Raw genomic sequence first — 17,955 nt, 5'->3', positions numbered from 1 at the left:
TGGGGTGCAGGTGAGCTTTTCCATTCAGAGGCTGTGTGAACACCCATGTCTGAAACACAGTATGTGCTTTCCCATTCAAACACAATTTAAGCACAGTTTCCGCACACACACACACTTCGGAAAGGGAATCCTGAAAAGTTATATATAATTAAATGAAGCTTGCAGAAATCTGGAAAATATTTTGATGGTCCCCTTCAGACATGTAGACTTTAAGTAACGTTGCTTCTACTAACGTTGCAACTAACACTCTAATGAGAGCAGGGTTAGGATATTCATTGTATTTGTGAGAGATAAAACCTTCTTTGATTGCAAAAATACTTTATATTTGTAAAGATGTCCCCCCTTCAGTGTTTGAAGCCAAGAGCACAACTCACAGCGTGTGCCCGTCGCGCTCTAGAAAGAAACATTGCAATATAGTCACAGATGCTACGATACATTTCCAACTAGTTTGAAATTTGGCCGACCGTCCCTGACAAGCAAAAGCAACAGCCAATGAAGATGTGATAGAGTGAAAGCATTGAGCCAAACCTTTGCAAACGTCTCTCTCTCCTTTTCCCAGTTCTGTGTAAATCAGTGCTGAAATAAAGTCCATGTTGTTTGTGTATGTTGTCAGCTCTCGATACTATGTGACTTGCATAACAGTACAGTAAATGCTTTTATTGACAATTTACAGACAGTTGTGTATGAAGAGATCGGCTGATTTCACCATTGCTAGTATTGATCGGATGCCAAGCGCAAGCCACCATATAAACTCATAAACTTTACTGTGCAAAATCAATAAATAATAAGTATGCTTCATTGCTCACATGCAGGGTATTTTTCAGTCTGCTAGCACAGCAAAAAAAGTTGAATTTTTTAAGGTCACGTTGACTTACTGCATGAGATACTAGCACAAAACTTTAATAAACTGTAGACCAGGCAAGGTCTAGAACTACTATTTTTTACAGTAAAATTGACATTTAAATATGTCACATGAGTCAATTTTATGAAATTGAGATTTATACATAACATGAAAGCTGAATAAATTATTTCCATTGATGTGTGGTTTGTTAGGATAGGACAATATTTCGTCGAGATACAACTATATGAAAATCTGGAATCTGAGGATGCGAAAAAATCGAAACATTGAGAAAATCTCCTTTAAAACTGTTCATTTATGTTGGCGATTGTGCAGCATTCACTCACAAAAATAAATGTTTTATATATTTACGGTAGGAAATGTACAAAATATCTTCATAGAACATGATCTTTACTTAATATCCTAATGATTTTTGCCATAAAAGAAAAATCGTTAATTTTGACCCATACAATGTATTGTTGGCTATTGCCACAAATAAACCCGTGCGACTCGTGACTGGTTTTGTGATCCAGAGTCACAAAATATATTGTATTAAAAAATATTGTATGCATGTATTTCTGTATATTAAATTGCTGTGCTTTACAGATTTTCTGTCACACTGTTCATGAAATAATTGCTGAGACAGCATTTATCTCAGGTGTAGATCCAAAGTGAATTTAATGTGTAAATAAATGTTTTAAAATGTTACCAAAATATTTCACATTGCACAGCTGCATAACTGTCTCTAAGTGAGTGTTTAATTATATTAATTAAGTTTATATAAAAAAAAAATTCCAGGTAACTGTTGAATTTTTTATTTTTTTATTTTCCTTTAAAGAACGACTACATGCCACCAAAGCAGTGATTGTGTACCGTTTTACTTCCACTGTGAATTTAGTTCAATTTAGAACCATATCTTCTTATGTTGCGTTTTCAAGTTCTTTCATTTTGTTCTTGCAACATACATTCATAAAAATAAAGCTTATTTATTGGCATCAATGGTTCCATGAAGAACCTGTAACATCTATGAATTCTTTATATTTTTTTTTAAATGTTCTTCACACTAAGAAAAAACTGGTTCTTTTAAGTCTTTCTCTGTCAGCGTTGTAAAAAAAAAAATGCCAGCCACTACCAACATTTTTATAATTTTCACGAAAATGTTATGGCCCCTGGAATATTTTTTTGTATGAATATCTGACCATGCAATATATCAATCAAAAGAAAGAACAAAAGAAAAAAAGTTGTATTCTTGCTTCATGCATTCTTTTTTTTAATCAACAATTGACTGTGAGTAAGTTTCATAAAAAAGCAACATTTGGGACAAAAAGCTGAGAAAATCTACAAAGACGTGCATAAGCAATGCTTTTATTTTCTGTCTCTATAAATGGCATGCTGTGAAAACCCTCCTTTGCAGGGTTTCTATTCAGCAACAACAAAAAGTGTGTTTGTGTCCCCATAAATAATCCGACGCATGATGTGTACGAGGGCGAGTGATGGGCAGATGGTGGTGTAGTGAAGAGAGCGAGCCAGATTCTTCTTACTCAGCTTCTCCTCCCCATCTCACCCAGGACCCGTTCTCCGCAGACCCCCTGCACTCCAGCCGGTGACTAATGATTTCCACAGGAAAAAAAAAACCCATCTCTGTATTTTATGTATCTGGCTTGATACTCGGATCCCTGAAGACAGCAGGACAACTGAAACGGTCTCTGTCCAGGGCTGCGAAATGCCAGATTGGTGACATTATGCCTCTTACTGTCACTGCGAACAATGATGTTTTTATGTGCTTGCTGGCTGTGTGTGTGTGTTTTTTTCAGAGGTGCTAAATAGCTAGACTGTGCTGGCATATTGTGAGGCAAAGATTGCTGCACGCTGCATTGTGTTTGGAAACGAGCTAAAACCATCTGTCGCAGTGAAGCACTCATATGCTATTCATTTCTTAAGAGAAAACTGACTTTCTGCATGACATACCAGCACAAAAACTGTAACAAACTGAAGGCCAGGCAAACGACATGATGTTTACCATATTTTACAGAACATAAGTCGTTTTTTATCTGAAACATACCGTGACTTATATTCCAAAGCAACAAGCAAAACATTGGATCGGTGCCAGATGAGAGAGGAACACGAGCCCAAGGTTATTTGCACAGGCCATTTACATGGTGGTAGTTTCGGTTTTGCTTTAAATAAATTTGTTTAGACTTGGCGTTTATAATGCGTGTTGTTTATAATGGATGCCACTGTAATTTGTTTTATACATATATTTTTTTATTCGTGTTCTGTTTTGAATACTGTTCAATTTAAAGTATTTGTTGTGTATTGAGCGGAAAATACATTTTAATAATATTGATAATGTTGTCACAGTCCCCATGTGGTGAAATTCAAGCTTTTAGTTTAGTCTGTCTAAATGTGTCTATGTGGTGGTTTTTAATATGCTTTAGAACAAACCACATGTAAATTCATAAGTCGACACCATTGCTGAGTATTTCCTCCTTAAAACTGCAGTGAACCAAAGACAGTCTCAAAAACACGCTATGAAATCGCTGGTGTTTCTGACGTCACAAACTACCTTGTAACCAATCAGATCAACGTGTGATCGTCAACCAGTGGATCTCTGAGCTGAGTGAGTGAGTGGAGGCGGGGCTCATTTGCATATTCATAGAAATGAGGCAAGGGTGTCGAGTTACATTCAAGCTATTTTAAGGCATGAAGGAAAGTTTTTTCAAGGAATTTTTTTTTTAAATATGTAATTTTGGTGATCAAAGATGAGTTTTAAGGGATACAATTATTGACTACAGGAGGACTTTAAATGTTTTGTTTTATTTGCCAGTACTATTTCTCAATAGTTAAATGGTTTGTAAAAAAAAAAAATGCAGTATTCTTACACTATATATGGTACAGCTTTTTTGTATATGTACGAAATGAATACAACCCAGACTTATGGTAAAAAATGCGAAAAAGGGTTAATTGTCACACTTTTACTTTCTCTAGTGAATGTTTTTCAGGGTAGGTTTATTTTTGAAAGTCAATTTCTATATAAATACTCTTGAACTCAAGAAAAAAAAAAACCTGAACATTTCCAACATTATTGACCAGACAGAGTTGGTTGAACACACATTGACTGTATAGTGGGGCATGTTGTCACAATTGATGCAATAAATTGGCACACTCCACTAATGTCCCGTCTACCCTTTTTTTTTTTTTTTTACATTCATGCATCTGGTGTCACGTGAATTACAGAAAACAAAGGGAGGACTCAAATGCAAAGGGAAAATAATTTATTTACAAAAGAAACACTAAACACAAAACAAAACCCACGAGGGGGAAAACATAACTAAATACAAAACAACTTCAAAAACGAACATACCAAAAGGGGTCACGGGAGAACAGGAGACGTGTACAAGACAACGATCCGACACAGACTGCAAACACAAAGGAACTTATAAAAGGGACAAATCAGGCAGGTAATAAGGAACAACAGGTGGGGCAAATGAAACCAATAATGAGATAACAAGGAGGGTGGGGTCAAACAGTGACAGGAACACAAACACCACATGTGCTACACAAGACAGGACAGGCATGTGACATTACCCCCTCCTTAAGGAGCGGCTACCAGACGCTCCACAAGGGACGGGAGGGACAGACCAGGGCGGGACGGGAGGGACAGACCAGGGCGGGACGGGAGGGACAGACCAGGGCGGGACGGGAGGGACAGACCAGGGCGGGACGGGAGGGACAGACCAGGGCGGGACGGGAGGGACAGACCAGGGCGGGACAGGGGGAACAGGAAAGACAGACCAGGGTGGGACAGGGGAAACAGGAAAGACAGACCAGGGGGGGACAGGGGGAACAGGAAAGACAGACCAGAATGGGACAGGGGGAACAAGAGAGACAGACCAGGGTGGGGCAGGGAAAATGAACAGTTCTGGAGGCCAGGGTGGAGCCGAGAGTCCATCGGACGGCCAGGGCGGAACAGAGAGTCCATCGGGCGGCCAGGGCGGAGACTTTCCCTCGGGCGGCCAGGGCGGAGACTTTCCCTCGGGCGGCCAGGGCGGAGACTTTCCCTCGGGCGGCCAGGGCGGAGACTTTCCCTCGGGCGGCCAGGGCGGAGACTTTCCCTCGGGCGGCCAGGGCGGAGACTTTCCCTCGGGCGGCCAGGGCGGAGACTTTCCCTCGGGCGGCCAGGGCGGAGACTTTCCCTCGGGCGGCCAGGGCGGAGACTTTCCCTCGGGCGGCCAGGGCGGAGACTTTCCCTCGGGCGGCCAGGGCGGAGACTTTCCCTCGGGCGGCCAGGGCGGAGACTTTCCCTCGGGCGGCCAGGGCGGAGACTTTCCCTCGGGCGGCCAGGGCGGAGACTTTCCCTCGGGCGGCCAGGGCGGAGACTTTCCCTCGGGCGGCCAGGGCGGAGACTTTCCCTCGGGCGGCCAGGGCGGAGACTTTCCCTCGGGCGGCCAGGGCGGAGACTTTCCCTCGGGCGGCCAGGGCGGAGACTTTCCCTCGGGCGGCCAGGGCGGAGACTTTCCCTCGGGCGGCCAGGGCGGAGACTTTCCCTCGGGCGGCCAGGGCGGAGACTTTCCCTCGGGCGGCCAGGGCGGAGACTTTCCCTCGGGCGGCCAGGGCGGAGACTTTCCCTCGGGCGGCCAGGGCGGAGACTTTCCCTCGGGCGGCCAGGGCGGAGACTTTCCCTCGGGCGGCCAGGGCGGAGACTTTCCCTCGGGCGGCCAGGGCGGAGACTTTCCCTCGGGCGGCCAGGGCGGAGACTTTCCCTCGGGCGGCCAGGGCGGAGACTTTCCCTCGGGCGGCCAGGGCAGGGACCTTCCCTCGGGCGGCCAGGGCGGAGACTCTCCCTCGGGCGGCCAGGGCGGAGACTTTCCCTCGGGCGGCCAGGGCGGAGACCCTCCCTCGGGCGGCCAGGGAACAGGCACCGGCTCAGGAACAGACATCACCGGCTCGAGCACTGGAACTGGCACCACCGTCTCGGGCACTGGAACTGGCACCACCGGCTCGGGCACTGGAACTGGCACCACCGGCTCGGGCACTGGAACTGGCACCACCGGCTCGGGCACCGGAACTCGCACCACCGGCTCGGGCACTGGAACTGGCTCGGGCACTGGAACTGGCACCACCGGCTCAGGCACTGGAACAGACACCACCGGCTCGGGCACTGGAACTGGCACCACCGGCTCGGGAACTGGCACCACCGGTTCAGGAACAGACACCACCGGCCCAGGAACAGACACCACCGGCCCAGGAACAGACACCACCGGCCCAGGAACAGACACCACCGGTCTAAGTGTGTGCGTAGACCACACACACCACATGGCTGTGGCCATAATGGCCAGTGTCGCGGTCACTGAGGGCGCAGGAACAGACGCCTCCGGCTCCGGCTCAGGAACTGGCACCACCGGCTCGGGCACTGGAACTGGCTCGGACACTGGAACTGGCACCACCGGCTCGGGCACTGGAACTGGCTCGGGCACTGGAACTGGCACCACCGGCTCGGGCACTGGAACTGGCACCACCGGCTCGGGTACTGGAACTGGCACCACCGGCTCGGGTACTGGAACTCGCACCACCGGCTCGGGTACTGGAACTCGCACCACCGGCTCGGGCACTGGAACTGGCACCACCGGCTCGGGCACTGGAACTGGCTCGGACACTGGAACTGGCACCACCGGCTCGGGCACTGGAACTGGCTCGGGCACTGGAACTGGCACCACCGGCTCGGGCACTGGAACTGGCACCACCGGCTCGGGAACTGGCACCACCGGTTCAGGAACAGACACCACCGGCCCAGGAACAGACACCACCGGCCCAGGAACAGACACCACCGGCCCAGGAACAGACACCACCGGCCCAGGAACAGACACCACCGGTCCAAGTGTGTGCGTAGCCCACACACACCACATGGCTGTGGTCATAATGGCCAGTGATGCGGTCACTGAGGGCTCAGAAACAGACACAGAAACAGACACAAGCACAGGCACAGACTCAGGAACAGACACTGGCTCAGGAACTGGAACAGACACAGACACTGGCTCCGGCTCAGGAACTGGAACTGGAACAGACACTGGCTCCGGCTCAGGAACTGGAACTGGAACAGACACTGGCTCCGGCTCAGGAACAGACACTGGCTCCGGCTCAGGAACAGACACTGGCTCCGGCTCAGGAACAGACACTGGCTCCGGCTCAGGAACAGACACTGGCTCCGGCTCAGGAACAGACACTGGCTCCGGCTCAGGAACAGACACTGGCTCCGGCTCAGGAACAGACACTGGCTCCGGCTCAGGAACAGACACTGGCTCCGGCTCAGGAACAGACACTGGCTCCGGCTCAGGAACAGACACTGGCTCCGGCTCAGGAACAGACACTGGCTCCGGCTCAGGAACAGACACTGGCTCCGGCTCAGGAACAGACACTGGCTCCGGCTCAGGAACAGACACTGGCTCCGGCTCAGGAACAGACACTGGCTCCGGCTCAGGAACAGACACTGGCTCCGGCTCAGGAACAGACACTGGCTCCGGCTCAGGAACAGACACTAAAGGTTTGAAGGGCGTCTCCAGGATCCGAGCTAAACGCTCTAAATAGCCGATCAGTGCCCCCCCGGCCATGAGAATGGGCATCTCCCGATCTGTCTCCGACTGGGCAGACGTGGCTTGAACCATCTCTGGCTGGGCAGATGTGACCTGAACAGTCTCTGACTGGGCAGACGGAACGTGAACAGTCTCAGGTTGGGCCACTAGACTCGGGACCACCAGACTCGGGACCACCAGACTCGGGACCACCGGAACAGGGACCACCGGAACAGGGACCACCGGAACAGGGACCACCGGAACAGGGACCACCGGAACAGGGACCACCGGACTCGGGATCGCTGGAACAGGGACCACCGGAACAGAGACCACCGACATAGCCACGGAGGGGTTCTTTCCTCTCCTCCTCCGTTTCGGAACCACCGGAACTGGGACCACCGGAACTGGGTCGAGGAGGGGCCAGAGTGGAGAGTGGTCCTGAAATTCCTCTCGCCCACCTCCTCTACTGCAGCCTCCACGGGTCCCGCGAAATATGACCAACCGGGTCCCCTCAAAACTTTGCCTCCTCTCCCGCTCGGTGGCTGGGGAAGAGACCCTTTGCTGAGTCCTTGACATGGTCGGATCGTTCTGTCACGTGAATTACAGAAAACAAAGGGAGGACTCAAATGCAAAGGGAAAATAATTTATTTACAAAAGAAACACTAAACACAAAACAAAACCCACGAGGGGGAAAACATAACTAAATACAAAACAACTTCAAAAACGAACATACCAAAAGGGGTCACGGGAGAACAGGAGACGTGTACAAGACAACGATCCGACACAGACTGCAAACACAAAGGAACTTATAAAAGGGACAAATCAGGCAGGTAATAAGGAACAACAGGTGGGGCAAATGAAACCAATAATGAGATAACAAGGAGGGTGGGGTCAAACAGTGACAGGAACACAAACACCACATGTGCTACACAAGACAGGACAGGCATGTGACATCTGGTAGACGCTTTTATTATCCAAAGCGACTTACATTGCATTCACTATACATTTTATTAGTTCATGCATTCCCTGGGAATCAAAACCCATGACTTTGCCGTTGCTAGCGCCATGCGCAACTGTTTGAGCTCTAGAGATTAATATAACCGTCCTGTAGTTCAAACAGTAGAGCGCTATGCTAACAACGCCAAGGTCATGGGTTTGATTCCCAGCGAATGCATGCATAATGCATAAAATGAAAACCTTGAATGCAATAAAGCAAGTCACTTTGGATTAAAGCGTTTACCAAGTGCATGAATGTAAATGTCCTGTTTCACTTGCAAATGCGTTATATTTAATAGAATTGTCCAGTTAGTCCATGCTAAGAGCATCTTCGTCCATTGAAGGCCATTCAAAATTCTATGCGTATTCTGATCTTTTAAATCTCAGATATTCATTAAGGTTTTTCTAGTGGCCAATTTTCATTTTTGTCCTCTCTTTCTACACTCCTGTGATTCACATACTCGCTTTCCACAGGAATTATAGACCTCCTTTGGTTACTTTACAGAAATAAAATGGGTTGTGAATTTTGATTAATGTTGCTCGCTAATTGTTAATTGCTTTGATAATTAACATTATTTTCTGAAAAGAGGATTTTATTGTCATGCAGACCTCAAAATGAAATATACATCTGTGGTGGATTGTTTCCAGATTGTCCTGAAGAATGATAAAACATAAGATCATAAAACAATGTCATTGTTCAGTTGCACAGCAGTTTTGAGTCGTAACTCTCCACAATGGCGATGGATGTTGCAGGTTATTTCGGGAGTGTTTGCTTCTCTCCAGCTCTGTCCCTGAAGTCTCTGGAGATCCAGTCTGAAGTGTTGGCTCTGAAACAGCACACTGAATCGATGCTTCGGGGACGGAGGTAACTGAGATTTTAATGAAGGAGAGCTGGACAGCCCTTGGCAGACGAAACCTCAATGCCCTCTTAACAAGAACACTCTCCAGGCCAGTGGAAAAACGAGTGAGGTTAATTAATTAGAGATGAACGGCCAAGAGGCTAGGTTTGATTCTCTTTCTAAAGACCCCCGCTTGATAGTTTCATGTGGTTTTATGCCGAGCGAACGGGCTGTTTTTCAGGAGAGGCTGTTGTGCATCAGGACGCTCCCCTGCTCAGCCTTAGTATTATTTTTTGTTGTGCGTATGTGACTATTGAAGTCGTACAGTGTTTCCTAGACAGAGAATGTTTTAGTTGTGGTTGTTGGATAATGTTTCAGTGCCTCCTGAGGCTAAAAGTGTTATCTAACAGTCCAGAAGGCATCATGGGGTGTTTCCATGGGCATTTTTGGTTCGGCAGACTTTTTATTTTTTTATTTGTCTTCTATGTCCAACAGCTTAAAGTATATTCTGTGATTTTCATTGTAAACCTTTTTTTTTTTTTTATATAAAATTGCTGAAAATTCCTTTGATTTGCTAAGGCTGCTTCAAAGTAAAAACTGCAACTAAAATAAAACAAAATTATGTTACAATTACTTTGTTTGTAACATTAACTGAAATCAAATGTAACTTAATTCAGCTAGTTGCCAAGGAAACATTTCTCATTTTCATTTAGTTTAATTTGATGTACTGAAATAACTAAAACTTTATAAGAACTATATAGACATGTTTTTTTTAACTAATAAAATGGCAAAAACAAAACAAAATTACCAAAAATTTTGGTTTCACTTTATTTTGATGGTCTCTTCAACACATTCTGTTGACTATAATTAATTTATTTTTATTAATTTATTTTATTTTATTTATAAGTATTGCATTTTATTTATCCCAAACAGCCCTGCACATCACTAAGTAATATTTTCACACTTTTTGAATAATTTGACAAAATGTTAAGCTTGATTGGACATTACACAGAATAATATATATTCTGTTCACAAGTGATGGTTTAGTGATAAAGTATTTACCATTTACCGTTTATTTCTCATATTTCATCTACTTGGTAAACAGGTACAATATCTTTAAGGGGGAAAACCTTATTATGAGCAGTTTATATACTGTATATACATTTTGTGTGTTTGATAGTTGGAAAATCTCCCACTGACTTGCATTAACAAGTCAAGTCACCTATATTTATGTAGAGATTTTAACAATACAGTCTGTTTCAAAGCAGCTTTACAGAGATAACAGGAAAATAATGTGACAAAGATTGTTTCTAGAAGAAAATAGCGTCACAGTCCAGCTTAAGTAAGTAAGTTCAGTGATGTTTCATTTTTGTTGTAAAAAGTTTAATTTTTATATATAGCCGCTCTGGGGAAAAGCGTGATATCATCGTCCAGCTCAGTTCAGTTCTCATATAACGGTGTCAATGCAGACCAATATCAATAATATTGTTGAATATTAAGTTAAATGTCCCCAACTAAGCAAGCCAAAAGCCAATGGCGACAGTGGCAAGGAACCAAAACTTCACCTTGGGAGAAACGAGGCTCAGATGCTCAGTTCTCCTCTGGCCAACGAACGAACAGTGGATGATTATGACTCAGGCAGCATTACAGGTCAGAAGTCAGATTGGATCAGAACATTCAGAGTATTTATCCAGATCCGTCTGGTTGGAAGATCGGAGTCATCACACCGGTATGGAGACGAGTTTGTTGAGGATCAGTGCCGATGAGGCCTTCACAGGCTGATGAGGCTGGCACTTCAGGGATGCGTTGTGGACGTGTCCAGACGCAGGTCCACCATCTGATCTGGATACGGCCCAGATCCGGCTGTTTACAGTAAACCTCGGAATAAACAGAAAGACTAACATTAGCATAGATGCCATTCTTCTTATGATGTAACGAGTACATTGGGTGGTATAGGAATTAACAGAATTTCACAGAATGTTAGTCTACTATGCAATGAACATGAACAACACATGAAATCAAGCTTATATAACCAGAAGTGTTTGCGTTCACATAAGCTTACTTGAAATCTTAATGCTATTCTTTTTCAGCAGAGTTCATTGTGCTGTTTCTCTTTCTTTCTCTCACTTTAATCAGTTGAAGTGGCAAAAGTGTTGCTTAAAAAAGGGCTTTATCTTTTTCTCCCAGGGATTTTTTAATTATTCAGAAGACTCTATTCGCTGATGTGTTCCAGATGCAATCCTCCAGAAAACATCCTCTTTAATATATAGCCCTCTAAATCAGCTCCAGCTACCTGTCAAAGATGAGCTAGTTTAATCACTGGGATGTTCGTACATGTGGCAGCATTGCTGAAGGTCAGTCTTTATAGGAATAATCAATTTTTGGGGATATCAGCTAAAACAAATTCCCAGCATTCGCAGTCAAGTCAAGTCAAGTCAATGATTTTGCAACCTTCATCTGGACAGCGAAAACCATCACATTATGCAGAGAAATCTCTGAAGACTTCTTCTACTCATAACCTTATATTAATAAATATTAACATAATACTGTTCAGCATACGGGAGAATCTCACAAAAATGGCACATATCTTACATTTCATTAGTAAAACCTAGTGTAAAACTGTTTTTTGTTTTTGTTTTTTTTAAATCAGCATAAATTAAAGGCATGCAACTACTCTGTTTTGTAAAATTGGTAACACTTTAGTTTAGGGTCCAATTATTACTATTAACTAATTGCTTATATCATGCATATTAGGCTGTTTAAGCACATATTAATGCCTTATTCTGCATGATCATATTCTACATCCCTTAAAGCCCAATATAAACTTAACAACTACCGTACTAACTATTAATAAACAGTAATTAGGAGTTTATTGAGGCAAAAGCTGTAATAGTTAGTTATGAGTGAGAATTGGACCCTAATATAAAGTGTGATCATAAAATTTAAATAATGTACCATTTTATGCTTCAAAGTAATGAGAATTTGGGAAAGAAATGAGTTTAAGGGCCCTATTTTAATGATCTGAAACGCAAGTATCAAACGTGAAACGCAATTAACTTTGTGGGCGGGTCTCGGACGCTGTTGCTATTATACCAGCGGGATAAATGACTCTTGCGTACGCAAATCTAAAATAGGTTGGTCTGAAGTAGCTTCATTTTTCATAGGTGTGGTCATCTCACATTCCCTTTAAAAGCAGGCGCGCTTGTTCCATGGCGGACTGCTATTATAATGGCGGAATGTCTTGCCACTATTGGTCAAACAGGTTTGATCCGTCATTACTACAATTAGCCTGAATAAGTTGGGTAAATATGTAAGGTAGATTTATGCCTATTTTTTCACATCTTCCTGGACACCACAATGATTTCCCTCGTGTGGTAATATTTTTCCTTGTAATTATGTATGGTTTGCAAAAATGGGAACTGCTGCGTCTGTGTAAATGAGAGAAGCAAAGTGTATGCGCGTTGTGCACACGCTACATTATGGCCAAGCATGCGCCCTTAAAATAGCATCTGAATGATGCGCCACTGACTTTAGACGAGGTTTTTCCTGGTCAGTGGAGGAATTGTTTTCTGAAACTGCAAAATAGCACCAGGGAACGTTTGCGCCGGAACACGCCTCCTCTTTTCGCTGATCCGCCCCCGGGAGCGCAAGTTCATTCCCTAGTGGAGGGAAAAGGCCGCTGTGCGTCGGGTGCAAAATAGGAATGATACATGTACAAAGTCAGTTGCGCTTGGTGCAAGATAGGGCCCTAATAGTCATGAAAATGTCAAAATGCAAATAAATCTTAATTGTCTTACAAACAGGCCTCATTTTCTTTATATAAAATATATTTACTGTACACAGACTTACCCTCACAATCTCAGAAGGCACAAAGGCCTTGGGGCAGTACCTTTTTTAAAAGTCAAGTCAAGTGACCTTTATTTCTATAGCGCTTTATACAGTACAGATTGTTTCAAAGCGTATTTACAGTGATAACAGGACAATGATTTAATGATGCAAACAGAGTTCATCTCGGCTGTACGGCAGCTCTAAAAGAAAATAGTGTCATTATTCAGCTGACGTCACTTCAGTGTTGATTCAGTTCTGTCATAAAGATCATCAATTATAAACTAGTTAATTTCATCTATGAAGCAACTCTGCAGAAAACAATGATGTCATCGTCCAGCTCAGTTCTTTTCTAATCCAATAGTGTCAGTGCAGTCAAATCAATAATATTGATCTGACTGTACTTTTGAATAATAAGTGACCACCTCTATACCTTATTTACCCCTAAGGGATGCATATTAGACCGAAAATGGTACATATTAGTAGCTTTTGTACCTTTTTTGGTAACACTTTACAATAAGGTTTCATTAGTTAACATTAGTTAATGTATTAACTAACCATGAGCAATACATTTGTGATTGTATTTGTTAATCTTTGTTAACATTAGTTAATAAAAATACAGCTGTTCATTGTCAGTTCATGTTAGTTCACAGTGCATTAAATAATGTTAAGAAGATTTTAATAAAGAATTAGTAAATGTTGAAAATAACATTAACAAAGATTAATAAATGCTGTTTAAGTGCAGTTCATTATTAGTTCATGCTAACTAATGAACCTTACCCCCTTTTTTCTATAAGAGTGCATGCTTCTGTAGCAGTGCTGATTGTAATGAGCTCTTTTGGTCTTTTTCTCCGCAGGATTCGGGATGACCACCCCTGTGACGGTAGCTGGAAAGATCTTCTTGATCTTCTACGGCCTGTTAGGTTGCGCGGCCACCATCCTGTTCTTCAACCTGTTTCTGGAGCGCATCATTACCCTGCTGGCTGTGGTGATGAAGGCCGTTCGTCTTCGTCGTCTGAGGACCAGTGGTCTCCTCCCGCCGGGAATCTGCCAGGATTTCGCTGCAAGTACGTTGCCCGGCTGGAAGCCCTCGGTGTACCACGTGATGCTCATTCTGGGTTTATCGGCCATCGTGATCTCCTGCTGCGCGTCGGCCATGTACACTCCAGTCGAGGGTTGGGCGTACTTGGACTCGCTGTATTTTTGCTTCGTCACCTTCAGCACGATTGGTTTCGGGGATTTGGTGAGCAGTCAGAGTGCTGTGTACGGCTACCAAAGCCTTTACCGGTTGGCTAACTGTCTCTTCATCTTGGCTGGAGTGTGTTGCATCTACTCTCTCTTCAATGTCATCTCAATCGTTATCAAGCAGGTCCTCAACTGGATGTTGGGGAAAATGAATTGCTTGTGTTGCCAACGCTGCAACAAAGCAAACGCTTTCTTGGGACGCCGCAATGCCATCAGGCCCGGCTCACGCCTCCGAAAGGGACGATTCGGGCAAACGCCGGACTCGGACGGGCCTTGCGATAGCGACACGGAGGGCCGTAGACTCTCGGGTGAGATGATCTCCATGCGGGATCTGACGGGATCCAATAAAATCTCACTGGCTATTATGCAGAAACAGCTGTCGGAGTCAGCAAACGGATATCCCAGAACGGTCTGCGGAAGCTCGAGGCAAAACGGCTTTTCCGGTGGCGTCGGTGCTCTCGGCATTATGAACAACCGATTAGCAGAAACCAGTGACTCTAGGTAGAGCTAACTTTAGCCTAAACAGGGTAAGCATCTCAAAAACGATTATCTTTAGCAGTAAAACCTCTCCAACTCTCTCTGGAAGTAACGCGGTTTGGATTTGCGATTGATTTAGTTTAAATTTCCCGACTCTGTCTTGAGCTTGTGTAGAACAGCATGACATGCATGAACTGTGTAGGATTTCCATTAGGGTTTTTGGACTGCAAGCATATGCTAGGAAGTAATGGTGCATTCAAATCATGTTAGAAAGATCGTATTTACGAGTTAAATGCACATGAACGGCACCACAAAGTCATAATTACGATTAGAGACACTGAGTGAGAAAACATGTCGGATGCAGCGTCTGTATTAAGTTATTTTGTTTTTTAACAATTTGCATGAACAAAATACCCCATAGTAAAATATAATATATTAGATCATTTTGATAGTATTGTAAAATTAATATAGCATATATAATAAATCAATTTACTGCACCTTCATAAATTGCTAAAAAAACATAAAAAGAGAAAACACACCCAAAGCGCATTCTTTATTCATTTTGTAAATGTAGTTAAAAAACATCATGCAGAAAAGGCCATCTTGCTCCGACCAAAGTTATTTGAAAGCACCTGATGTCGTAATTACAACTTCCCAACTCGTAAATACGAACTTCCCTGGAGGACAAGTGACTTTACATATTCAAGTAATCAACCGTAACAAACCCTGATTATCATGTTTTCTAGAATTTGTAGACAGGACTAACTAAACCTAAACAAACGCTCTGAAGACTTGACTATTCAGCCAGTGGCTATTCATGTGAGTAGAGCTTTTTAAATCTCAAATATGTAGAAGTAGCATCCTTTTTACTCCGTTCGGATAGCACACTCGAATTACAACTATGCATCATCTCCATGTCGCAAACCAGTTCGCATACTTATGCTGTGCATTAAATGTATGTACTTCACTCCTCAATGAAAAGTCCTTACTTTTAAGTGTGTGTTTGTATTTGGACATACTACAAAATCTCAAAATAACACAGGCTCACTTGTTATGTACAGTTTGTTCATGCACCTAACTGATGATGGATATTATGCGAGCTAGTATGCAGCATTACTCAAAGAGAAATGTAGAGCAAAAGCTTATTTCTATACTTGCAAATGACGACTTTACAGTATGCAGATTAGAAGTTGGGAGGTTTGTACTGTATAAGCGAGTGCATTTACGGTACCCCTTCAAATCGGTGTTCCTGTCAATAGGGATCTCATGGAAAAGAAGTGCCACTGTTGGAAAAATCCAGCTGAGGGTTTTACACCCTCGCATAGTAACATGATGAGATGCACCAATGAGAACTTCAAAGCCAAACTCTGTTGTTCCCCAAAGAGGAGAGAGGAGGAGCTGAAGAGATGGAGTGAGACAGAGTGAAGGAGAATAAAGTGAAGAACCCCTGAGAGAGAATATGAGCCATCTATCAGCGCAGAACTAGACTTCCAGCGGAGCTCATCTGCCAGACCGAACGTTAGTGCCCTCAACCCCTCCGCTATCAGCTTATAGAGTAAGGAAACGTCCGCTTAGATGATATTTTCTACACCTGTCCTGGAAATATAGTGTGGTAGGATGACTTATAGAACAGTCTAGAAACATTTAGAAAGAAAACCAGCTTTGTGCATGCTATATTGTTCGACACAATGAATGTGTTTACATGCACAATCCTGCACTGAACGCAGACGACGTGAGCTTAATGAGATTTGCGTGAAATGCAATATGAGATTTTGAAATCATTTTCCTCAAAATGTAAACAAGACATGCACAAACTGAGTAAAGCAACAAAATGCTGGTGTGTGTGTGTGTGTTTACATGTAAAGTGGAATGGTGTAATTGGTTTAAATCAGTTTTGCTTTAACCTTTTGCAACCTTCCCAGTTAAAAGAACATGTCAAGCTGTTTTCGACATGACCTATGATCACACACGTGAATGCACTCATTAACCTACTTATTACAATTCTGCTTTGCATTTAAATGGCTTGATCGACATTCAGTCAGCTTATTCAGTGTGGACGTGACTGTGTAACACTGAATCCTGATCGTTTCAAAATCTCATTTAAAGTGAGTGTTGGCAGTTTCATGATTTGCTCAATTCCCTAAAACAGTTTTTTTAATAAGCAGATTTTTGATAATTATCAATATTTTGTTGTGCATGTAAACACACTCAATATAAGCTCATATACTCATTTGCCCTCATTATGTGCAATTTTGAAACATGATTCTGCACTGGTAAACGCCACAATGCATTACCGCTCTTCTGCATAAAGCTGAACTCTAATTAACTTCTGTTGCTTTACAACAAAGTCGCTCATGTTGTCTCACATCACCAACTCTCACTGAAAATGAATGACTTCCGGTTGCTTTCCCACTGCAAATCTGCCTGTGCGAACTTCCTCGTTCCCCAAATGATCAATTAAAATGCTTTAATAAAACAAGCACATAAAGGGAATATAAAAGACCTGGCTGATGAATTGCAATAGATGCTAAATGAGCTGTCGTGCAGCATGTGTGTGTGTAGCAGGCAGAAACATACGCCATAGTGTGAAATCCTGACATAGGAAGAGTTGAGGAGGGAGAAAGACAGGAGAAGAGAGGGAAAGACAGTCCCTCAGGGTTGATAAAGCATCAGCACAGATGTATTTGCATTAACTAGCTCTCTCCAGGTGATCTATAACATCTCTGCTCAGCTCTCTTCTGCTCCAGAGACGCACAGCTTTCATTAGCTGTCTCATGTCTGCATCCACAACACACAAACGCACAAAAACACACACACAGCACACTCTCTACCTATACTCTTATCATCAATCTACCTGTATGTAACTCAAACGTCAATGTAAATAGTGCGGGACAGTCAAGCAGAACAATTTCTGATTCTTTTTGCATATTGCAAAAGGGAAACCGTGAAATGACTGAAGATTTCGGCTCTTGCTTATAATGTACAACCTCAGGTAGTTCAACTTCTGATAGTTTTTTGCATGCTAATATGGTAAAGCCATACGAGAGCCACTTGTATCTCTTATAGGTCTATTTTTATATACAAATATGTTCGTGTATTACATCTGGCAGTGTTGGTGGACTCGGTCGGAACAAACGACGTGTTTGAAATGTAATGAAGACCATGG

At 43.6% G+C, this 17,955-nt stretch overlaps 1 protein-coding gene across 1 annotated transcript in view; it reads left to right on the top strand.

Moving 5' to 3' along the window:
- kcnk12 (potassium channel, subfamily K, member 12) overlaps window positions 1-14,817 on the top strand; it is a gene marked incomplete at both ends in the record, with an annotated part of 36,945 nt that extends 22,128 nt beyond the window's left edge. The window contains one exon of the mRNA XM_081351628.1: window positions 13,925-14,817. Coding sequence (XP_081207754.1) covers window positions 13,925-14,817 — 893 coding nt within the window. The remainder of the gene's footprint in view (window positions 1-13,924) is intronic.
- Between the last annotated feature and the right edge of the window lie 3,138 nt (window positions 14,818-17,955).

Source organism: Scardinius erythrophthalmus, assembly GCF_964197995.2.
Source record: "Scardinius erythrophthalmus genome assembly, chromosome: 21".
Classification (NCBI taxonomy): domain Eukaryota; kingdom Metazoa; phylum Chordata; class Actinopteri; order Cypriniformes; family Leuciscidae; genus Scardinius; species Scardinius erythrophthalmus.
This window is presented reverse-complemented; position numbering and strand designations above follow the sequence as displayed.